This window comes from Marmota flaviventris, chromosome X (genome assembly GCF_047511675.1).
Source record: "Marmota flaviventris isolate mMarFla1 chromosome X, mMarFla1.hap1, whole genome shotgun sequence".
NCBI classification, from domain to species: domain Eukaryota; kingdom Metazoa; phylum Chordata; class Mammalia; order Rodentia; family Sciuridae; genus Marmota; species Marmota flaviventris.
In genome coordinates this window covers 118,165,039-118,189,791 of record NC_092518.1, presented here as the reverse complement: position 1 = coordinate 118,189,791, position 24,753 = coordinate 118,165,039, and the positions used below count along the sequence as shown (strand labels likewise).

At 42.7% G+C, this 24,753-nt stretch overlaps 2 protein-coding genes across 9 annotated transcripts in view; one reads left to right on the top strand and one right to left on the bottom strand.

The window, feature by feature from the left end:
• Map7d3 (MAP7 domain containing 3) overlaps positions 1-2,804 on the top strand; it is a 32,398-nt gene extending 29,594 nt beyond the window's left edge. For 3 of the 4 annotated variants that reach the window (XM_071606788.1, XM_071606789.1, XM_071606787.1), the window contains exon 17: positions 650-2,804. In XM_071606788.1, the coding sequence (XP_071462889.1) occupies positions 650-1,049 (400 nt within the window). In that variant the 3' untranslated portion in view covers positions 1,050-2,804. The remainder of the gene's footprint in view (positions 1-649) is intronic. The other variant, XM_027940167.2, reaches the window with a different exon arrangement.
• A 4,661-nt stretch (positions 2,805-7,465) lies between these two features.
• The window catches only part of Fhl1 (four and a half LIM domains 1), a 58,286-nt gene continuing 40,998 nt past the window's right edge, over positions 7,466-24,753 (bottom strand). For 2 of the 5 annotated variants that reach the window (XM_071606192.1, XM_071606193.1), the window contains exons 3-8: positions 12,753-12,934; positions 11,704-11,878; positions 10,935-11,104; positions 10,250-10,436; positions 9,432-9,631; positions 7,466-9,032 (exon numbers count right to left, since the gene is read on the bottom strand). In XM_071606192.1, coding sequence (XP_071462293.1) covers positions 8,949-9,032; positions 9,432-9,631; positions 10,250-10,436; positions 10,935-11,104; positions 11,704-11,878; positions 12,753-12,908 — 972 coding nt within the window. In that variant the 5' untranslated portion in view covers positions 12,909-12,934 and the 3' untranslated portion in view covers positions 7,466-8,948. Of the gene's footprint in view, positions 9,033-9,431; positions 9,632-10,249; positions 10,437-10,934; positions 11,105-11,703; positions 11,879-12,752; positions 12,935-14,486; positions 14,554-20,188; positions 20,226-24,753 lie in introns of those variants that run through there. The other 3 variants (XM_071606191.1, XM_027940211.2, XM_071606194.1) reach the window with 3 other exon arrangements.

Here is a 24,753-nt window from a genome sequence, read left to right as displayed (position 1 = left end):
AAAGGAATAGTAGTTGGGTGATTACCTGAAAAGATGTTTAAGCTATAAGGGCCTGTGGAAACACAAGGCTACTAAGAGGCTCAGAAACAGTTGAAAAGAGCTCTAGAGTTACAAATCCTGCTCTGGTTCTCTAACTGTGCCATAGTGGACATTTCCCTTGACCAACATGAAGGAGGGGGACTGGGTTCCTATGTGTTTATCTGCTCCCTAAGTCCTGGTACCTCTGTGGCACTGTAGGGCTTTCAAGAATGCAATTTGAAAAGCAGTGTGTGATCCCCTGGTCCCTTCCAGCCTTTCCATGCTAGGATTCAGGAGGTTCATTAATACCCAAAGCATCGCTTAGAAGTTAACTAAAAAATAATGCTTTTTTCAGGGTACAGGCTTGGTTTTGGAACTATCTGGACCTTGTTTTGTTTTGTTTGTACCAGGGATTGAACCCAAGAGCACTTAACCACTGAGCCACATCCCCAGCCCTTTTTTTATATTTTATTTAGAGACAGGGTTTTGCAGAGTTGCTTAAGGCCTCACTAAGTTGCTGAGGCTGGCTTTGAACTCACAAAGGCCTCAGCCTTCCTAAGCTGCTGGGATTATAGGGGTGTGCCACTGGGCCTGGTACTATCTGGATCTTAACCAAAACATCTCTCTCCAGGTCATCTACCAAAAGATCATCTACACGCACAGCAAAAACTGGAAAAGCAAAGGAACTCAGCACCACCACCCAATCCATCCCGAATGTCAGCACACCTCAGGAGCAGACTTATGGCAAAATTGACAGTAGTAGTCACAACACTGAATCACCAGACACAAACGTCACCCCTGATAGCCACAAACAAAATTTGAAGGATTCTGTGACATCCCACCCAAATCCTCAGATGCCTACAGACCATAAGAAAAAAAGCCAATCTGTGCCTACTATTTCCAGTAAGGCCTCATCCCATCTCTGCTTTGCTCCAAAGGCAGATGACCTTGAACCCTCTCCTACTTCTAGCAGTAGGGCATTATTTGGAGGAGAGGAAGAAGATGGTGTTGAGTCTGCAGGAATACTTTAGAATAGAGTCTTCCATTAAGTTAGTTTTGAGAGAGTAGATGGCTTGCTTCTAATTTTTATGTCCTGCATTTCCTGTCAGATACAAAAAACTAAGTTCTTTTCAAGATCCAGATTCCTCAGAGCTCTTGATCCACCAGCAACTTGACAAGAACATAATTTTCCTTTAGGTCAGAGGTCCAGGAAGGTCTTTGGAATTAGTCCCTCATCCTCTGTTTCCAAAACCAAGAGACCCCAAAAGACCATTGTTTCTCTTGAGAAGCTCTCTTAGAAATCAAGTGAGGCAGTGTGGGCTCCTTTGGGGATCTAGGAAGAGGGGAACATTTTAAGGGCCCCAGTGTGTCAGTCTATGGGGTCCTAGGCCCACCCCAAAAGGAGGCCAGGGACAAATTGCCATGAGACCACCAGCATCTTCTCTACTGGTCTTTCTTTCCTTTTCCCTCTGCTTAGATACATAAACCTCGTACAGCCTAGAAGATTGATCTGTCCTCCACTCTGGATAACTCCCAGGCCTATGCCTTAGAATTCACCTGCTTCATACTTGAACCTGGCAAAGGAAATGACCATTAAAACAAAAAAGAAAGGATACATCCGAAGGTCACCCTGACATCTGTCTTGGAAGGTGTTCATATCATTTTTTTCTCTTGTGAGAGTTCTGAGTTAAAAAGAAATGCTTTGGTTTCCCTTAAAAAATCATAATTGTCTTTTGTGTGTATCTCCATGTGTGTTGGAGTGTGTATATCCAGGGTGCTTTCATTAGGTGATAACTATTGAGTTTCTAAAAGAACTCTATTAAAGGAACGATGTTCTTTCATCATGTATTAGAAGTCTTAATGATTCTTGTTTGACAATGACATCAATTTAACTACTAGAAAGTTTGATTTTGTGGAGAACTTGATAGAAGATGTGAGGCACTCAGGATTGCTGGCAAAAGCTATCAGATTGTCTCTAATATACAAATGCCAAAGGCTGCATGATATAGTAAAATTTGAGCATAATATATGCATATTTCAGTTCTTCTATTGTCAGTGCCCGGCATTGATACCCACAAATGCTAGCAGTCTTGGAAAGCATAAACTTGGAGCATTCAGCATCTCTCACACTCCTGTCAGTGTTTCCTTTGAAGTACGTATTGGGGCTTATCTACCAAAAGATGGGTTATATTTGTTGTGTCCATAAAGCAGTACTTGGCCATTGTCTCGGGGTATGTTTAATTCCTCTAAATGTTGAATATTTATCATCTTTTTCTGTTTGTGTTCCCTAGTTCTGTCCATCAGTATAGGCTTGGGATATGTAACCAAAATATACTTGCCTTTCTCTAGGCACTGGCTGCAGGTGAGGACAGCAGCAGTGTTATTCTTCAGTTCCCGTGATAGGCACATAGGCTATATGATTCCATAAAACTTGAATGCAGATTCCTTGTCCTCATGGTAATGAGCTTTTAGTGTTGAATCACAAATAGTTTGAAGCAGGCCTGTGTTCCTTTTGGCCACCAGTCTTGAATTAGTCAACGAAGGTAATGATTCTTTCTGATTGCCTGGTTCATTGCTACACAGAGTACTGTACCTTTGTTATAGATTAGGCAGGATGCCTTAGGTTTAAAACTATTTTTATACACTAGCTTTTTTTGTATAAAAGGCAGAGACAATCATCTTAAAATATGAAATGCTATTTTTCTGCACAAATATCACATGCTGAAACATTGTTACCGTTCCCTGTAACTCTGATCTGTATGAAATAAACTTCACAGATAAAGCAATTTTTGTTTTCATTATAATGGCAAAAAATGTACTGGTACTGGTCATACCAAGTTGTTAATTAAACTATGAACACAAGGAACCAGCAAGGTCAAGAACTAGTAATCAGATCTTCTGCTTTCCCTCTTCATCTAGTTGGTGATTAGACAGAGTTACACTTCTAGGACAGTAAGAACTCTTCTTCCAACTCTTAACTTCTTCCTACAACTCTTAGGATGCTACTTGTTGCTCTTCCTGTGATGGCTTGCACTTATTATCAAGGCCCATTGTTAAAATCTCTTTATTGTAAAAATCATAATCTAACAGTCACCATTTTCTTTTTTCTTTTCTTTCTCTTTGAGATGGGGTCTCCCTCTGTTGCTCAGGCTGGCCTCAAACTCCTGGGCTCAAACAGTCCTCAGCCTCCTGAGTAGCTGGGGCAGCAGGTGCATACCACTACATCCAACGAAAAGTCATTGTTGTAATTGAAGTGTACATTCACAAGGTTGTGTAGGCGTCCCCACTATCTAGTTCCAGAACATTTCAGAAGAGATATCTATTCCCCTGGCCTTTTAAATCTTGAATCCTTGAATTCATTGCTTGACTCAGAAGAGGAAACCTATCTCTACATTTCTTAATTTCTTTATTCTTTCTTTTGCTCACTTTTTTTGTTTGATTGATTGATGGATTGATTTTTGGTACTGAGGATTGAACCCAGGGAACCAGGGGCACTTACTTAACCACTGAACCACATTCCCAGTATTTTTTTATTTAGAGACAGGGTCTCACTGAGTTGCTTAGGGCCTCACTAAGTTCCTGAGGCTGGCTTTGAACTCACAATCCTCTTGCCTCAACCTCCGAAACCCTTGGGATTATAGGTTTGTGCCACCACACCTGCTTGCTTGTTTTTTAAAGTCTATACTCAGGCAGTTTGTGTGCTATTTTATATGTACATTTTCTTCATTACATTACTGTTAACTGTGAATGATAAAGCAAATATTCTGATATACCCACAGATGTTTAGTTTGAACCTTTTTTGGGGGAGGGGTAACCAGGGATTGAGTTTAGGGGCACTCGACCACTGAGCGACATCCCCAGCCCTATTTGTATTTTATTTAGAGACAGAGTCTCATTGAGTTGCTTAGGGCCTTGCTTTTGCTGAGGCTGGCTTTGAACTCATGATCCTCCTGCCTCATCCTCCTGAGCCACTGGGATTACAGGCATGTGCCACATCCGGCTGTTTAATGAACTTGCTTTCCTCCACTAAGTTTTTTGAAAAGGCCAGGTACTTGTTATCCCAGGTATTTGGGGTCTGGCAGTTATGTAGCTATTCCCCACTGGCCTTTCAAGAGCATTCTATGTACATTTGAATCAACACAAGCAGACACATCCCATTCCTGCCAAAGGTACCACCTCCATGTATTTATCTGAGGAGTTCTTCACTGCCAAGTCAGGTACCAAGTACTGTTGCTTCATCTGTTGGAACTGCTGAACCAGAGTGTTCTGTTTACCACTCCAAGGTAACAGAATCCCTAGCCTTCTCCCTGCTTATCCCCTCATGTTTCCCTCCCTCTATAGCTTTTAGATGCCCTCTCCCTGAGACACAGATCTCTGGCCACTACCAGGTTTTACAGATGAGCACATTTCTTACATCACTGTTATCATGGGCACTGCATGTAGAATGAAGCTTTACACAGCTTCAGTGCCTAGAAAACCCAGCAGTGCAATATGGGATCCTGTCAGTGCTCCACAGTACCCTGAAGACCTGAATCCTAGCCACAAGGATTTGTGTGTGTGTGACTTTGTGCACACTGCCTCTCCTCTCTGAGCCCTGTTCCTTGTCTATCAAATGAAGGGGGCTCTGGGCCCTTTTGGTTCTATAATTCTGACATTCCTAAATGCCACTCATTCTGGTCGGGGCCAGAACATCAGGAGATATGAAATAGGAGTTACTGCCAAGGAGCCAGAGGTGGAAGGCAAACTGTCCATCACTTAATCTTATCAGGGGTCAATTCCCTGTTGTTTTTAGTGCCCCACCCCTGGCCTGGTTTGTTTAAGCAGAACATCTCCCTTCCCAGCAGTCCAGTTAGTGTTTCCAGATGGGTCCTAGCTGCTCCTCTACTTCTCCAATTCTGTGGTATAATGGTGGTCAGCTCTCCATGTACCATATGCCAGCTCTTTAGAGACATCATTTTAAATCCTCAGAAAACCCTATGAGGTGTGGTATTCATTTTTACCTACAGAACATTGCCATTTATACAGGTTGGCATTTTTTCCAGGTTGCACAACTAGAAAGAGGAAGAGCTGGTATTTGAATTTAAGTCTCTCCAACTCTGAAGACACCCCCATACTGCTATGGGAGTAAAATTGTCTTTTGGCTTACAAGGTAGGTCAGGGACACCAGAGCAGTGTCTTTGGTGCTGGGGAGAAAATTTTTGCTAACATTGATTACATTTACTGGATGCCAGTCACCCCACTCATTAAGCACTCATAATCATGTCATCTGCATGTGATTTGGCAAAGTAGGAGTCTCATTTTAAAGGTGAAAAACAACAAGCTCAGAGAGGTTAGGGAACTGCCAAAGATCTCATCGCTAAGAGATGGCAGAGCAGCCAAGGTTTGAACAGGCAGCCTGGCTCCCGACACCATCCTATTAGCCATAGTTGGCCTGTTTTGAGATTCTGATCCCCTTTGAGGATGAAAATGCTTCTTTATTGACAACGTGGTAAGTAGAAATTTACCCTCATTCCTCCTGAGCCTTACAGTTGTTGCTTTTTCAACACACACAATTGCCTTCTAAAGTATTGAGCATAGTGCATGGTAGTTTCCTTATTGTGATGCATTCCTTTTTATGACAATGCAGTGTCACCATTGATAAACTAGAGGGTGTGGCTTGTCAGGCAAGCTTCTCAACCCATCTGAACCTCCATTTTCTCATCTAGAAAATGGAAACCATGGACCTAGCATGGGCTGGAGGAGCAGATCCAAAATGTATGAGGTATTTGCTTCTGAAGATGTTTAAGTACTAAGTGCTGAGCAATTGCTGAAGGCAGACACTTGATAGGCCTCCATGTCTTAGGTGAAGAAGGTGGTGGGGGCAATCTGTTGGGAATGTGGCCAAGTAGTGGAGTGGCTGTATTAGGAATGTTAGGCAATGTGGCTGTTCCTCAGTAGAACTCAGGCCACTAATTCAGGTTTTGTGGACTGGGGGTGAAGGTAACAGAATGGAGGCAAGAAAAGAATGATTGAGGTGCTTGGAGCAATCTAGGACAGATTTGGAGGGGAAGTAAGGGTAGGAAAACAGAGGAGTTTAGAGCAATGAGCAGACTATAGAGGCCAAGGAACCAGCAAGGTGAGTACCAGTTTCCAGAAGGACAGGAGTTCTGGGTAAAGGAGGGTGAGCTTGGGTGTGGAAAGGCCCATCGCCTGGCCCAAGTGGACCTTGCAGAAGTGGAGATCACTGGGGTGCTGTCATGGGCTCTCCTGGGGAAAAGGGCATAAGCCAGGTTCCAAGTATTCAGGGAAGGGAGTGGCTTGTCTGTCCCAGGCCCATCTCCTTTGGTTTTTTTTTTTTTTTTTTTTTTTTTTTCCTTGCTGTAGTTTCAAGAACCTGCTCCCTTGAGAAGCAGAGAGAACAGCTGCTCTCCACTCCCTAATCCACCATCCCTGCTCCCTGGTGTCCCCAGAAGACTGGACAGACTCTCTGTTGGTTTAAAGGTTTTGACATCGAATTTGATCTAGAGAAACACAAGGGGATGTTCCATGTTCTTAAAAACGTTCATGGTCATGCAAGGCCCATGTTCAATCTCTAGCACCAAAAACCAAAACAAAAACCCCAGTGGTTTTTGACAGGTTTCCATCCTCTTCTGAGATGGTAAATGTTAGCTACTAAGGGATTCTGCCCTAGCCATGGAGCCCATCAAAACCTAACACCCTCTCATCCCTCCAACTCTGCCTCTTAGCTGAAGTGCAATGAAGAGATGCCCTTAGGGCCTGTTAGACCCTTCCATGCCAGAAGGCAGGCACAGTAGCTTTCTGATGCCCTGGGACTCCTGAACTATACAGAACCCACCACAAGGGTGTGGGTGGGATGTGTGAACCGCTTATGTCAGTGTGTGGTGATCTGAAAGCTATAGCAACTGGGGAGCTGTATGCTGGACCAGCCTCTTCCTCTGCCCACACTTCTTCTAGCCCCTCAGTCCTAACAAGAGACATGGGCCCAAACCTCATGGAGGAAACTGGGTCTCATTAAAGTAGATGGCAGAGATTATGCAGTTGGGCTACAGTAGTGCTCAGCATGGATCATGGCCTCCAGAGGGCCCAAGAGGAAAGGAGCCAAGAGGAAGATCCTTCTGAAACAATCAGGGACCATGATTACTTCTCAGTGACATGCCTCATCTGGGATTGCCCCCCCTACCCCACTCACACCACCCTGGCCAAATAGAATCAACTCATCCTTTTTAAGAGATGCAATCCTGGGGCATGCTATTTTGGGGTCAGAGTGGTCACTAGGTTTTATTTTTTAACTAGATCAAAGTGGCATTATAGGCTTGTTTATAATCTATGTTCAGAGTAATTGCACTGAGCTGAGGAAAATCTCTCAGAAGAAGTTACTTGGATTTCTAGTTTAGTACTATCAGGTTATAGTGCTTCCTCTGTGCAGAACTGAAAGACAGGAGGCAAGTTCTTTCTATGCTGCTTTATTTCTGTAAGGATACACTGAAACGTTAGATGATAATATCTAATGACAAAATGTAGAAATGAGGCATTGGCTTCTATAACCACTTCTACAAGAATGTTAATATGTATTGTCATTACATTTTACTTTTGATATTGTCTCATTATACTATGTAATATAATAATGAAGAATACAGTAAGTAGGTGATCCTGCATTTCAGGGAAGCAGGAGGTGGAAATCTGGTTCCGCTGGTAAGGACGGTGGCCTCCCCACTCCCCCAGAGATCCAGCTAAACTCTTAAGGAAAAGTCTTAGTAATCACAAGAGAAGGGACTTTGCAGTCCTCTTGAACACACGGACAAAGAGCAGACAACTACTATGTTACAAGGAATTCAACTTGTCACGGTTTTGAAATGTCACAACCACACTGATGACAGCCCTGGCGCCTGCTCAGCTACCCCTCTAGAGTTTTATAGTCACTTTTGTAGGATGACTCTCAAAACTGAAAGTATGTCTGAGGGGGCTCAAATATTGTCATGCAAGTTTCCAAACCCATAAACTATTTTACTATTAAAACAAAAATATCATTAATTAAAAAATATAAAAAGGACAGCAGGGTTAGTTTTGATAAGCTTCCATACGTACTCGCTGTGACACTGTTGCTCTGAAACAGGCTCGTTTTCTCAGGCCTGTTTACACTTCCCAAATCACCTGTATGTTCCATGTTTTAAAGTAGGAACACTCAGAAAACATGCCACACCAGGAAATCCAATGTTAGTATGGGGAAAGGTCAGGTGAGAATTACCATTAAGTTCAAATGTTAATTTTCTGGAAATTCTTGTTAGTCAAGTGAAAGCACAAAAGAACAGAAGTCAGAATTTTGATGAAAAAGTTACACCATGCATTCCAGCAAGTTCTTTTTCTGCTCACAGAATAGAGTGAGCAGTGAGTTGGAGCAGCCGCTGCAACTCTTGCATGTCATGTCACTACATGGTGGGTCCCAGCTGAGCCACAAAAGATAACTCAGTGGGGGCTTTATCACGTATGCTTCTTGCTTACATCACGAAGGAGCTAAATGGTTAGCACTTTTCTGCTCTATGATAAACATGCAGAAGAGTCAATCTATCTAAGTTTTTGTTTTTTTTTTTTGTTGTTTTTTTTTGTTTTTGTTTTGTTTTGTTTTTTCATTGCAGCCATAGAGTAATGAGCTTTGCTGCAAGGTTGCTTTTTGCTAAATCCTAACATGATCACTGTGTGCCCTTATGTGACAAATACTGTAAAATGGGAGAAAAGACAGAAGGAGCAACTTTAAAGAGGTGAAAGGCCACTCTTCCCCTACAGATGGTGTTGGGCAGAGAGGGCAAGGACACAAAGAACATGATGCAAATTCCATTTTACAGGACAGGGGCCCCTGTCGATTTACAACTTTTTGGCACAGTCAGGGCAATACACTTGCTCCCCATGAAAAACAAAGCGCTTGTTGGCAAGATTCACGGAGCATTTTTTGCAGTGGAAGCAGTAGTCGTGCCAGGATTGTCCTTCATAGGCCACCACACTGGAGCCTTTACCAAACCCTGTGGAAAAACAAAAGAAAACGAGAGAGACAGCTGAATGAATACAGGTGAGGAAGCTGCGGTTCAGAGATAAAATGATGACTTGCCCCATTCACAGAGCCGACAAGCACGCAGAGTCAGTGTCTGGCCTGCTCCCAGCCCCCCACCACTCCACCGCGCACTGGCCCCACGCCGCTGCAACCCTGCTACGGCTCTCAAGGACCTGAGAAAATGCCGGAGCTCAGCCAAAGGCTTTCCTGATTTAAAGAACCCACATTCCCATGCCACTGCTATCGCCCTGTGACGCGCACCGCACCGGACCTCCCAGCATAATCAGTTTCTTTTGATTTAGGTCAGGGCCATGGCATCAAAGTGGCCACCAGGAGGCAAACTTGGGCTGTTTGTGGGGTGTGCACTTACCGGGCCTCGAGGAGCTGCTAAGCTTCGATTTTTTCTATAAAGAACCACCACCCACGAGGGACAAGTCCTCTCTCCACCCGGATGCCTGCCCCGGAGGTTGGCGCTGGGAAACAGGGTGAGAGGCAAGCGTTTCCCGTGGCACACTGGGGGCTTCCTAGCTTTAGAGACTGGGTGGCTCACTCTTGACACAGTCCTTTTCCCTGAGGATGGCAAAAGTCTTCTCAAATGTACATTTCAAGGCTCCCCCGGGAGATGGGATAATTGGAGGCAGGGGAAAGGGCCCGGGGCACGTGGATCGCGGCCGCGAGATGAGGAATGAAGTGATTAGCTTTGCTTCTGATCGCAAAAAAATAAAAAAATAAAAAAAATAAAAAAATAAACCCTGCCAGCAGGTACCTCTGCGCTAGCCTTCAACTATGGGGTGTCCCCATCCCAGGTTATTACTCCGGCCTCCCTGGTCCTCCCCCTCCCCCAACCCCATCCCCACCAGCATCCCTCCCTTTCCCTCTCCCCCCAACCCCCCTGTGCAGTGCCTCCCCCCTCCGCACCCCCCCACCCCCCCCCCCATGGTCTCAGGATTGTGAACTCCTGGCATGGTTAGCTATTCAGCAGTATTCAGGAAGTGTTCTGTATTGCAAATGCTAACCTGACCTGGGGGAGAATCCAAACTATTGTGGGACCTTTGGGAGCATAGTGGCAGGGGCAGAAGGGCATTCTTTGGGGCCTTTGTGGATGAAACCGACGACATAGGAAAATGAGAGATGGTTACCATGCGTAAAACCTAGCCTGGCAGACTTAGCAAGGACTCTTTAGCCTACCAGTGATGGGGTTCTTGCATCCAGCACACTTCTTGGCCACAAAGTTCTTGTAGCAATCCACGCAGTAATACTGGTCCTCCACAGCGGTGAAACGCTGCCCAGCCAGCTTCTTAGAGCAGGTAACACACACAAAGCACTCGGCATGCCAGGGCTGATCCTGGTAAGTGATTCCTCCAGTTGTGATGGCCTAGACCAGGGGGTGTAGCACCGGATTCAGATTCAACAACCATTTTGTTGAATGACTACAACATGCCAGGCACTGTGCTGGGCGCTTTGGTATACATAATCTCCTTCAATCTTCACAACAGCCATGGGAGGCAGGTGCTATTATTATCCCCAATTTACAGATGAAGACACCAAGGCCCAGAGAAGGCAAGCCCCTCTGTGAGATTCCACAACAATTAAGCAGCAAAAGCAGGCCTCTGGAGCCAGGGCTTCCCTGGCTCAGAGCACAGTGCCAGCCGCCGTGCCACACCACCACAGTGAGTGCACACACGGGGAGCCTGACTTGGTCATGGCACTATTTTCTCATCCCACAGTCTCCTCATCTGCAAAATGGGCATAATAATTCCTACGTCACAGGGCTGTCGTGAGGATGGAATGGGATAGTGTGTGTGCAAGTGCTCGCAAACTGTGAAACACTTCTAGAAACAAAGGTCAGTGCAGAATTCCCTTGACGACATACCTTCTTGCACTTGACGCAGTGCTTGGCAAACTTGGTCTCATGGCAAGTCACGCAGTAGAAGTCTTCCCCTTTAGGGAAGAAGCTTCCAGTCCCGATGACTTGCTTGCAGCTGCCGCAAGTGAAGCAGTCCTTGTGCCAGACGGTTCCCTTGTACTCCACATTCTGGTCTCCTGCAGGGAGAAGCAACCGGATAGCCCCACTGACAGGCACTGCAGGGGGCTGCATCCACTCATCTCCCCTCCTCTGGGCCCTACAGAGGTGAGGGGATGCAGGCCCTGCAGTCACTGGCCTCACGCCTCCAACTAGCCTACTGGTGTGCTACTTGCAGTTGTGCCAACCCAGGATTTTGTCATGAGTAGGGACCCCAGCAGTATTAATTTAGGATGAGATGCCTGAATGCCCAGTCCCCCGCCTCTACCCCCTACATGGACTTAGAGGTTCAACAGGGGGCTGCCACATCCAGAATTACACCCCAGAAAGAAACATGCTTTGATCACTTACTACACCCAAATGAGAAAGCGCTACATACTTTTCACTTCATTCTCTTGCCACAAGCTGTTCTTGCCAGTGTTCTTTAGTCTCCGAGTGTGTGCGTGTGTGCGAGCATATATGTGTACGCATATATACGTGTATGTATATGTGTACATATATATGCTAAAATCTCAAAGCAGCTCACAGCAACGTTAGCCCCACCGTGACAAGCAAGCCCGAATCACGCCTGCCCTCAGGGCCTCCTCCCTGGCAGCCCAGGGTGGGAGAGAGATAGTACCTGCCACAATGGCCTTGAAGCACCCTTTGCACTTGGGGGAGTCCTCCCGAGTGACACACTTGTTGCAAAAGATCTTGCTCTCCTTGGACACGAAGGTCTCATTGGCCAAGGGGTGAAGGCACTTGGCACACCGGAAGCAGGTGTCGTGCCAGTAGCGGTTCTTGTAGTGCACCTCCTAGAAACAAAGCAGAGTGGGGCAGGCCACTGTGAGGGGTGTCAGGGGCAATGGAAGCAGCCTCCTATCAAGGCCACTTTCCCCAGGACTGACTGACTACTGAGATGCTGCAGTCCCCTATGCCTTGGGGATGCCCTGGGGTAAGTATTCGTTTCAGTAGCAAGAGAAACACTGAGGTGAGGATGAAAACCTCACATTTCCTGAAATACAGAGGATGCAGGTTGAGCAGTCCTAATCACAGAATCTGAAATTCAAAATGCTCCAAAATCTGAAACTTTTTGAGAGATAACACGATGCCTCAAGTGGAAAATTCCACGCCTGACTTCATTTGCCGGGGGGCGTCAAAACCCAGGCACACGGCACAGTTTATTCAGTGACCCCAAGGGGAAGAAAGATCTTCAGAGCCCCTTCCTCTGCAATGCACACAGTAAGCTGCATGTACACAATTTTTTAAAAATTTGTATAAAATTACCTTCAGGTTATGTGTGCAGGATGTATATGAAATTTTGTATCTAGACTTGGGTCCCATCCCCAAGATACTCATCATGGGTATATAAACATGGGTATGTAAATATTCTAAAATCCAAAAAATATCTAAACTCTGAAACACTTCTGCTCCCAAGCATTTCAGATAAGGGAGACTCAACCTGTACAACCAAAAGAGCTAGCAAGGGCCTTGGCATCCCTCTAGTCCAAGGCACATTTTAAACATCTCAGGACACCAGGAACAGTCTCAGGGACTGGAGAGGCCATCTCAAGGTCTCAAGATGGCTACCCTTGATGAGAACTCACAAAGAAAGCTATTGTCACAGCTGCAGGAAAAGTACACTCCAAAGCCCAATCTGTCCTGCTCACACATGGGGATGATCATTACCTTGGAGTCAGCACCAATGGGCTTGCGGCATTCCACACAGGTGTTGGCGCAGAACTTGTCAAAACACTTTAGGCAGCAGTTGTGGCCATCCTTCTCCACGTACTTCTTCCCCTGCAAGGGGTCCCTGCAGTAGTGGCAGTCGAACTTCTCAGCCATAGTGCCCACCCTATAGCTGGAGGGACCTGTGGAGGCAAGCCAGCAGAACAAATGACCAATGGAAGAGCTAGGGCACTCTACAGAAGAGGGTCCTAGAAACATCTGTGCACTACTGTGTGACCAATAAAACCCTCTGAGTCCGTGGGATCTGGGGACCAAGGCCCAGCTTCCTCTGGGAACCGGAGCCCAGCTTCCACTGGAGACTGACTGGCCATCTGGTGCCAAGGCAGCAGATACTTCACTATGATTCCCAAGAAGAAAGTGCTCTGAGTGGAACTCCCCTGAGTGCCAGAGGCCAAGGGCCAGCAACTCCCTGGGGAGATGGCAGAAATCCCTGCTGGGACATACCACTATGCTGACTCTCATAGGAAACTGAGGAGGATAAGGGGATCAGAGCTTCTGCTGGCTGGGATTACCACACAGGGATTTTGGAAGATGAGATCATAGTGAGCAGTGAATCTGAGAGATTGAGGAGTGTGATGGAGCAGAGAGGAGGAAGAAATAGTTTCACACAAAAAAGAGAAGCAGGCATACTATGTGCACACAGCAGCTTCTTGGGGGAGATGCCTACACTGGCAGCCCGGTCCACAGGAGGAGACAGGGGCCAGGCCCTATGCTCCAAGGACTGCCCTGGTTACCATATTACAAGACAGAAGCCTCCCTGCCAGCTGTTGCCCCTTTCCCCATCACTTTCTAGGTAGAAAAAAGTATTCTCTGCAGGCCTTACTATCTTCCTATCTGTCCAATTCTATTTGTCGTGAACAATACTTAACTGCTAACTCTGTACCATACTAGGTACAGAAGTTCCTCAAGAATTCATTTTAATTTACTTGAAATCTGGCAGAAATGTTTGTAGTCCCTGAATAGATCCCTAAAACTTTTACCCCTGACAGCTTACTGACTTTTGAGGCCTGAGCAATAGGGCCACAAAGTATTTATCAAAATGGCATTCTTGACAGGCACCAGCATGTTTCGCAACTGAATAATTTTGTCATAGTGATATGTGGTTTTGTGACATACCAAAATCAAATCCCCTATGGTCAAGCAAGTGAGAATCAGTATATTCACTAAAGTATATTCACCAATTGGGACAACTGCTGTTTAAAACACTGCAAGTTTAAAATACAATGTGGAAAAAATGACTTTTTACAAAGGTTTTAGCTGATTATTCCAAGAATCTCAGAAGTCCCTTCTCATGAACAGCCTCCACTTATTCCCCCAGCCCTGCCATGGCCAGCCCGTAGCCCTAGACAACAGGCCAGAACAATCCTGAGCACTTCCAAGGCCTTTTGTGGCCCCTTTGCCAAATCATTTTCTAAGGAATTTTGTGCCCGGGAAAGTACCAAATTATAAGTTTCTATTAGCTCTCAATTTCTTTACACATATGCTAATTTTTCCTCTCCTTCTGAAAAAAGAAATCTGTACAAGTAAATCAAGAGCAATTATCTAATCTATGCAAGGAACAGTAGAACTCAGAGTATTTTATTTCAAACTATCCACATACATGGTTATCAAGCATCCCAAGTATAATTTAAAGAGAAAGGAAGGAAAATAAATGAGCAGTTGCCTGCTACTCACCGCAGCTCTCCCATCAACTGAATGGCCCCAGACTCCCACTTTGGGTTCCATTCCCAGGTTTTTTTTTTATACAACCACATGTCCAAGTTGTTTGGATCATGTTGCCAGTGGCAACCAAACAGCAGAGAGTGAGCTAAGGAAACCACACCCTGTGTCTGGGAACCAGCCTGGGTCCAGGCTGTTGAACTCTCACTCAGACCCCAGTAAGTCTCTGCAGCCAACCTCCAAACAAGGGAAACTGGGTCACTGAACACACACAACACCTTCTGCCTCATAGGGACATACATCCAGGCCCCCTCATCTCCAGAGAGCTGGCATGCGAAGTAAATGAGTGACATTCTTGTGTAAGGACAGTTGCTTGGACAGGTGTGTCACAGTGAAAAGACAAGAGAATGGTTCTTACTTACATATTTCCCTAAAAGGAATATGGAGACATTCCCTTGTGTGACTGGATTAGAAACAAAATGTACACACAAAGTGAACCCAGGGCCAATCTCCTTGAACTATGCATTGTTTATGTAAGACAGCTGTTCAACTGTCTGTGGCTCCATGCCTAGAGACAAAAGTACCTGTCACTGTGACAGCATGTGGAAAAATCACTCTCCCTCATCCACTCTCATTGGTCTTTCCCATGTCATGAGATTCTTGTCTTCTCTTTGCCACATTGAAACTGTGCTCTCAACAAAGATTTGCTTTCTTGTTAAGAAGCTGACTAGTGAGACCAAATAAATCTCCAGTATGAGTAAATGCCAGGAAATTAAATTATCAGTGGCTCCTAGGTGCCATTTGGCAGAAAAACAGATTTTGTAAGATTAGCCAGCAATGGCTTCCTACACGGCTAGGAAGCATGACTGGGCTCGCCTTTCAGAGACTATCTTCTTGGACTATATCTGAAAGTCCCTCTTGCTCCCTTACTGACGCCTCTATTAAGAATACAACTTTGAACCTGCTCATTTTAGACTCTTTTAATGTCTATCAAAACAGAAATTGGATTCCAAACATTTCTACATTAAGGTACCATGCACAACCCCACTTAAGGGGAGTCCTACCTTTTGGTAATTTCAGAATCCTAGCTTTATGGTATATAAGTATCAGCATCATACAATAGAAAAAGAAATGCTAGGTGCTGGGGTTGTGGCTCAGCGGTTGAGTGCTCGCCTTGTACATGCAAGACCCTGGGTTTGATCCTCAGCACCACATAAAAATAAATGAATAAAATAAAGGTATAAAAAAGAAAAAAAAATCTTTTTAAAAAAGAAAAATAAATGCTAAAAAACAAAGAATTTCATTTAGAGTTATCTAGAAGTTTTCAAGAGAAGGAAAACTGCAATAGGAGTCACAACACCAAAGATATAACTGCCAAGCCTTTCTCACTTTAAAAGCAAATGCTTTCTGTATTATTCCCAGTGCCAAGGTCTTCAGTGCTTACTTTCATAGTTTTAGAACACAACTCACTCAGTTTCTAGGCACCCCAATGATGAAATAATCCATGGCTCACCAATGAACAAGGAAGTACAAAAGTGTGTTGAAAACATCAGTCAAGGAAGCACAGTATTATTCCTATATAACAGGGTCTTAAACCAATCAAAAGTAACAATAAACGAGTCAATCTCAAGTTAAAGATAAGAGGAGCCTCATTTGTTGGCATTTTGAATCCTGGCTGTTCTCCAAGTGTGAGAAATTTAGGGTCATATGGCATAATGAATCTTAATATTATGTATAGTTATAATGCACCAATGGGAAAAAATAAGAAATCCAGGCTCACTTGATATTCCCACCAAACTCTGTATCCAGATAGACATAAAGATTTCCAAGGGCATAATTTAGAATTCATTTTGACAGTTGTCTTAAGTCATTTTTATGTGTGTGGAAACATTTATTAATCAAGATAAAACAGGCACTTCTAGGAATGTTGGCTTTATTGCCTAATAAGTAAGTAGCCTAGAAATACCTAAAGTATGTTACCAATGTCTATGTCAAATTCATGAACTTTAGTACTTTTTGTTTTTAAAAGAAATCTTAAGTAGAACTTTGGGAAACATGAATTAGCTTACCTCATGTATTTCTTTTTGATCATTTGGTATGAAATTATTTCAAACCCTCACACAACGAGTTTAGGGTGAATCTGAAGTAATAGCTATTCCTACTGGCAGGATAGCTACCACACTAAAACTTTCCATAAAGGAGGGGATAAAGTGTACAAGATCAAAATGTTTTGCTAGGAATTATCTTCAAAGGGGTCCACAACTCTAAGAACCCAGCTGATAAATGACAATGCTGACAGAAAAGTTCCTAAAGGACAGATATCCCAAGTGGTGGGCACCATCAGTGTCTGGGACACAGTTCAGCTTTAGCTTCATAGAGAAAAGTCTGCACTCCCCCCCTCTTAGCCTTTATTAGACATGCTCAGAGAAGAAAGAAATACTATGATTACATTTCAGCTTTTCTTCAGGGCTCTATTTATTCTTATTCAATTGACAAATTCTTAGTTACTATTCTCTAGGGAATAATTTTTATCCCCTTAGCAATTTCTACATACGTGAAATGTGAAGCCTTTTAACTTTTTAGAAGGCAGTTAGAAATGTGGCTAGGTGATCAAATTTTAGATACCAATTCCAAAAATGGCAGGCTTTCTTTTTATCCTTCTTCTTTCAAAAGACACATCATTCTTCACTTTAAAATTTTTTCCTGAAGAGAAAAAATTTGTTATCTACATCCAACATGCTAAAAGGTGTCTACACAAACCTTAATATTGCAATAAAGTTTAAGATTTCAATTTAATCATGTATGTATATGAGTAATATAATATTGCAAATTTGGGTTTTTTTTTTACTATAAACCTCTCATTAGAAAAGCTCCAGTCTGTCTTTTATATGTATTTTCCCAGGTGTTTCTTACTAACATTTTTTTTCTTCTTGCGCAAGTGGCTCAAAATAAGACTATTGAAGGAAAAAGTGAGTATTATGACTAGGTAGTGTTTTTCTAACCATTCCTTTCCCTGAGTGCTATAATGTACAGTATCAACAATAAACAACAACCCAAATGGAAAAAAAATCAGGTTATTTCTGGTCTGTTGATGGCTAAGTCCAACATACCAGCACAACAGTGACTCCATGTATAAATAAATGTTGGCTTCCAGAGAACATTTGACAAATGGAAGGAGCCTCAGCTGATGAATAGGACACTTGTTGTCACAGACTTGCTAATGCACCTGGAAGTGTCATCAAACATTTGGGAATAAATACCCAAATAGCTACAAGGAGCTGGAGCTCGTGAGTCATGGCTGAAAAGTGATCTTTCATAGACTCTCACAGAAAAATCAGAAAGTATTTTTCCCTTAAAAACAACATGTACAGGGTGATTCTATATTATTAGTATGCTGCATTTACAAAAAAAAAATCCCCTTTGGGTCACCGATACCTAGAGAACACCATTTTAGATTGTATCTGGTGTCAGGAGGGTTGAATATAGATCATTAAATTAAAAGTTATGTGCCACTGGGCTTGCAACAGGCCAGATTCTACCCTAGTACCATTTTGTCAATATATGAGGTTTATCTTAATGTTGTACATACTACTTGCAGCATATCCCATCTTTCATATAAGAAAAAAGCGATCACAACCTGGCAGCAATAGAACATGTGTTTTTAGTTTACCCAGTTGTAGACAGTCATTTGGTGGTCATTAAAAGTACAAAACGTTCAGTTCACCCTCAACCAAATATTTTGACTACCATTTTTCATTGATTTTAAGAGGACAATCCAGTTTGATTGCTCCCCTCTCACCCCACTCTCTCATTTTCCAGCCCTTCTCTGAGAAAGGACTAGTGGGTATGTGCAGCCCACTGGTCAGTGACTGGTAAAGGGACCTAATGGCTATATAATATGGCCAATGATCTTATTTCCCTTTCTAGACCCCATTCTGGCCTTGATTTCAAATGCCAAAGGGTAAAAAAAATCAATCTATGTTATTTTGCAGTGTTCAGGGTCCCTGAAATGTTCTCTTAGTGTGTGGATTTGCTCACAATAAATTCTGATCCAATGATCTGAACCTCTATTTTTGTCCATCTGAAGCACATTTCAGTGTAACACTAATTTTCCTTCTGTGAGAACTTATCTTCCTTTCATGGACCTAGTTATTCTCTGCATTCATGGAACAATGAACCTAATGAAATATAAAATGCTATTTATTGATTTTAAAAATCTTCTAAAAGATTTTTAGAAGGACAGACCCCAGATTCAGATAACCAAAAATAACATGATTTGGTGTAATTTAAAACCCAAGATTGGGCATGCCATAAATATTTCACCTTTTAAACTTATTTTCCTACTGTCACTTAATTAGTAAATAAAATGGAAAGTCACTCTGCAGTTAATGTGCATTCAAGGTCCATCATAACAACAGGGACAGATGCCCAATTTGTCTACACCCAGAGAATGCAAATGTTGGTCAATAACCACATTCTTGGGCATGCAGTACCATGTTTTTAAAACAGTTTCTAGGGATTGGGGGGAAATACCAAACACCTTCTGAACACTGTCTCTATTAATTAAAGTAATGAATTCCATTGCAGCATATATGCTTTAAAAACCAAAAGGATTACCATTGTTGAAATATTGACAGACATTTACAAGTTTTCAAAAATAATTTTCCCCAAACATTACCACAATAATTACTTTGGCCCTTAACCTGAAAGCTGGGAGACAGGACAAAGTGCTTGTTTTCTTCCCAACTGTCTTACTTCACCAGCTCCAGGGCAGAGGGCAACATGAACAACTGCCACATTCCTGGCCTTGGGGGAGAGACACAGGGAGCAGGCTAACTTCACAAAACTGGGCTTCTGTCCTTTAGCCCCTATTCCATGGGTTTCTTGTTTGTGGCAAAGGGCTTTCATAATGGCAGATTACAAAACAAGAGGATGAGTTGTGTGGTCATCATAGACTAAGGGACCCAAAACTTCAACCTTTTTTCCAAAAAGAAAAACTAATGACCTATTTGTCATATCAGAAGAATCTGTAGTTATTTCTTTAGGAACATTAAAAATATTATTCAGGGCTGGGGCTGTGGCTCAGTGGTACAGCACTCACCTAGCACATGTGAGGCACCTCAGCACCACATAAACAAAATAAATAAAATAAACGTATTGTGTCCATCTACAACTAAAAAAAAATATTTAATTTTTTTTAAATCTTGTTCTGAAAAAGGGAAGATGTGGTAAGTCACTATTGACTTTTGTAGTTACAAATATCCCTCCTTGAACAACCAATAAAAAAAAATAAAAAATAAAAACAAATATCCCTCCTTCTTCTCCATGTTCATTTTATCTTTTTCCAACACTTTAAGTTATATTTCAAACACAGTCAAGATGAAGAGTTATATATTATAAATAACCAAATACTAAATAACCAGTCTCCCCTCTTTTCTCATAATCTCTTATAGTTTCATAAGACATCCTGAAAAATGTAAAATATCATCACTTATATTTTTAAACATCACTCAAATGGCTAATTCTATTTGAGTAATAATCTTTTGTCTTTGAAACAGTATGAGAGGGCAAGCACAAAACAGATAAAAACTATGATTTGTGTACTATTTCAATAAGACTAAAATCATTTAATTGAAAGTTATCTTTTAGGCAAATAATGAGTTCATTGCCCTAACAAAATTGTGCTCAAGAGAAAAGAAAGAACATGAGGTTTTTACCTGAGTGTCTATGAGAAGCCATGGCTTAAAGACCAAGTTCAGCAGCAGCACCTAGATCAGTCTTCCCTCAATCCCAGCTGATAGGACTGTGGCTCATTTGCGAACATACATTTAAGGGGAAGCGGCTCACAAAAATAACCAAGAGCAGATGTCCCACCCCTCCTCAGAGATCACAACCTTAATCCCACTAGAAAATTCTTAACCATTTTAGGTGATCCAAGGGAGAAGAATAGGACCCAGTAAAAATACCAAACGCTACATATAAATACCTGTGGGGCGACTCAGCATCCAAATTAGCTTCAGAGCCAGAGAGGCCACATAGAAAGTCATCCCCGTACCGGAATAAAATTTGGACTCAGCTCTGACATAGCTTAACGCTGAGCCAACCTTATTAATCTACTTTATATGCCTCAAGAGCTTGCATTTGGCCCTATAAATAATGCATTTTTGTGCTGTTAATGATAAAAGTAACTAAGTGATAGACTTTTGTTACCAGTGTAATTAAAGAGGATTAGACGCTACGACTATAGAGATTAAGGGTATTATAAATGCTTATTAACTCTATGTCCTCCTTGGTATGTACCAGAGATCAGCAGATAGCCGAAGAGAACAATTCTAGCCACCCTATCTCCCCAACATGAGATAGAAAAAGACAGAATGGGGATGCACATGCATATCCCTGCTACACACACAAAGAAGACTGTCCCACCTACTCAAATCTCTCGCTTTTTATTGTCACTGGACTATAAATGTAAAAGCATGAATGAAAATAAAGACATGAAACCTTACATGTTATAATGACTCCACAGACCATCAACTGGCTAGAGACTGGCCAATCAGACAGGAATTTTAGCAAAAGCCTCCAAGTCCCTCCAGGACCCCCTACCAGCCACTCCTCTGCCCTCATCCCCAGACCCCTGGCACCGGTACACTCTTCACTGGCCTTCTCACTATTCCTTGCACCTTCTTGGTACAGAACATCTCCTGGTTGCTCCTCTAACCACTACAAGTCTTTGCCCCAAGCCACTGTCAACAGAGTCTCCTGTGACCACCCTTAAGGTTCAAATTGCAACTTCGCTCCCTGCCAACATACTCCTTCCCTTTCTTCTGCAAGTTCTTGTCCACACAATAATTTTCCGCAACTCCTTCTTCCCCTTCTAACACAGCAGGCATCACACTCATCTCTCTCACTTGTCTGATTCGCCCCTCTGCACCAAGAGAGCAGAGACTTGGTGGTGGTGTTCACTGCTGTGGCCCCAATACCTACAACATAGTGCAGCTCCCAGGAGGCTTTCAAAAACCATTTGTTGGAAAAATCAAACAAAAGAAGCCAACAAGTGTCAAGTAACCCTCCAAAAACATAAGTGCTACCAAGAATCCTTAAAGTGGCTTTGGCTACTAAACTTCAAGGATAACAAGATGAGTTTTGACTCTGGGACCAGCCCTGGGATGAGTACCTTTATATCCAGTGTCTTATCTAATAGTCCATATGTCACTGCTTTTGGCCCTATTCAAAAAGCTCCCCTACCAAGCTGAGGGCTCACATAGTGCTTTGTCTTGTCTCCACATTCCTACAGCACATAATAGGTAAGTGCTTCACAGATAAATGAATTAATGAGTTTCCCAATTCTCATGCTCTTCAAGCAATCCAGGAAAAGTTATTCTAGGAGATAGCTGAAATTGCCATTAACTCCTAGTTAGCTGGAAAATGGCATAACAATAAACACCTGCAGTTTCAGGCAAATACATTGCATGTTAGGGTAAAAAAATAGACCTGAGAAAAGATAGGAAGTGGCACTATGCTCTCCCCTTCACATTTTTCTAGCCTTTCACTCATCCAGGCTGATTAAATTATGGCAGATGGATTGGCCAGTTGCAACAACACCATGCCCACAAAATAAACTTACACTTTTCGCTGAGGGGAAATGCTCTTATTTTATTATATGATTAACATTTACATAATCAAAATTTTAGATTTTCATGAGGGAGGCATATTTTTTTTTTAGGTTGAGTAAGTGTATTTTTAAGTGCTTCTCTTATAGTGGTGTGAATAATAAGCTTAGTGTGCCACAAATGCTTTCTTTTAGGAAGTCAATTTTAGTTTCAAGCTATTCATCAGGAGGTAGATTGTCATAGTGAGTACAGTAGTCCTTTAGGGGTCAAATCATTTTGAAAAGCAATCACAGATAAATATGAATCTATTCTGCCTGAGACATAAGAAAATACAAAGACAAAACACCACTTTCTGAACACTAACTACTCAAATATGACAAGCCACTGAGCTGGGAGTGCCATCCTACAACTAACTACATTTATTCCATCTGAAGTTCACATCAACCAGATAACTCTGCCTTCCTAAAAACTTTATGAAGCATGACCCGTGCCTGCTTGGACATTACTCCCTACTCCTGCTGTCCTCAGGTCACAAAACTAGACCTTTCACAAAACCAAAAAGAAAAAGGCCATTTGTAATGTAAAAATCAATTTCTCAGTAAGAATAGTTGGTAGCTTTGTCCTGTGGTTCAGAAACCTTGATGGTTATTTAGCAGATACCTGAATAGTCAACTGGCTTTACTGGTGTCTGAGCTGATCTTATTACACATTAACAGCATGATGTTTAATAATATCCTTGATAATCACTGTGCTGCTTTCAAGTGCCTTAGTATAGTGCTGCTGTAGCTGCCTGCACTAGTGAACCAATCTTGTTAGTGTCTGAAGGCCACATTTCAGGTCTTCAAGTCTCTCCTGGGCTAGCAAAATTAGGATGACTTTTTTTAGGGGGTGCTAGGCATCAACCCCCCGGCCCCCAACTTGGTCTTGTATGTGATCCTAAGAATCATTCATATCAGAGTTTATCTACATATCTTCATATTTCAACTACCCATGGATGCATTTTGCCCTATCTTGGGGTCCACCTGTATGTGACACTGTGCCATCCGTTCATTTATTGTATATGATAAACACTGAGCAGATGTCCTACTATGTAATGTAAGACATTTTACATATCCCTTACTTTCAATGGTGCTAAAATAAATATACAAATGACTTCCATTCAAGGCAGAGCTTGGTGAGTATTACAGGGGAGACATAACATATTATCGAGATTTATCACGAGGAAAGATCATACCAACTTTGGGTATGATCTCTTTCAAATGAGAAAGACTTGGTGAATAGGTATCATGGCACTGGAATGGTCCCTGAAGAATGGCTAAGACTGTAGCATGCACATAATGGGGAGGGGCCATTCCAAGATAAAAGTATGGTGAGGTCAATTGTGTGAGAAGAACACAGAGCTTATCAAGAAGCAGGATGTAGCCTGCAAGTGGGGAGGTGACAGGGCATGATGATAAGTAGTAGGACCCATAGAGAGAGAGGTGGGAAAGCCATAGCAGAGGGCTTTTTGTAAGTGGTATATGGAAAGGGTGAGATCTGAGTGATGCAAGCAGCTAAAAGAAGGGTGGATCTCACAGGAAGAGTCTGGAGGCAGGGAAAGGGCCTACAAGAGCATTACACTTATTAAGGAAGGGCTGCATGAACGACACTGGCTGTGGGCCTGGAAAAGAAAGACTAGATGGAAGGGACACTGTGAGACAGGACTGAAAAGACTGAGTAGACACAAAGGAGGGGATGGAGCCAACGAGCTCTTGGGAGATTGAGATTCTGGCAAGCAGGAGAATCATAGGGGATGTGAGAGGCAGAGCCAGTGTGGGACAGAGTGGCACTCTGGACTCCATGATGAGGTTCTTTTACGATGTCAATAGTGAACCCCTTTAATGAGATTCAGTTGTTAAGCAGAGAGAAAGTAAGACTAGTTTGTGGGGATTCCCACACTGCAATTGGATCCTACCCTCTACCTCAGAAGCACCACTGGGAGGATCACACTTCAAAGTTCAAAGTGGTGCAACCATAGAGTCAAATGCTGCATATTCAGTGACCCACTTGGCTCATGCACACCTCAGGAATTTCTCCTTCACAGTGTGACTTGTGGTCACACTTCTCCTTTATTTTCCTTTTATTAAAGACTTTTTCAAATGGTTGAAAACTTATTCAGACAATTACTGGTCATTAGTCATGGCCAGAAGCAACAGGCTGAATAACAAGGAATGGATTCTTTGTGGATTTATCAGTGGTTTCATCTCAATATTTTTTACATTATTCTTCTCCTCTTGTCTACTACTAATAAATTAATATGCTACAAGTCTTTTTCTCAATATAATTTTGTCAGGCTAATAGTTCCTCTGCCAACAATTTCTCCTGAGTGACTCCAACTGCAAGATTAAAGCATCTAGTCATGTACTATGATATGATGTGATTCAATGTTGAACTCTCCAGAGTTATTTCTTGTCCTATGTACTCTTGCCAGAAAAAGTCAAGTACAGCTTCAGCCATCTCAGGTTCCTGTCAATCTTTAAGGTGGGGAGAGTACTTTTTCCTATTCACAAGTCCAATTTTGCAAAGTCACTGCTTAAATGTCACCATTCCCAGCATAACTATGAAAGAGCAAAATGAAGGAGCGCTCCCAAAACTACATAAGGGGTGATTTTCTTCATGCAAGATGCAAATTA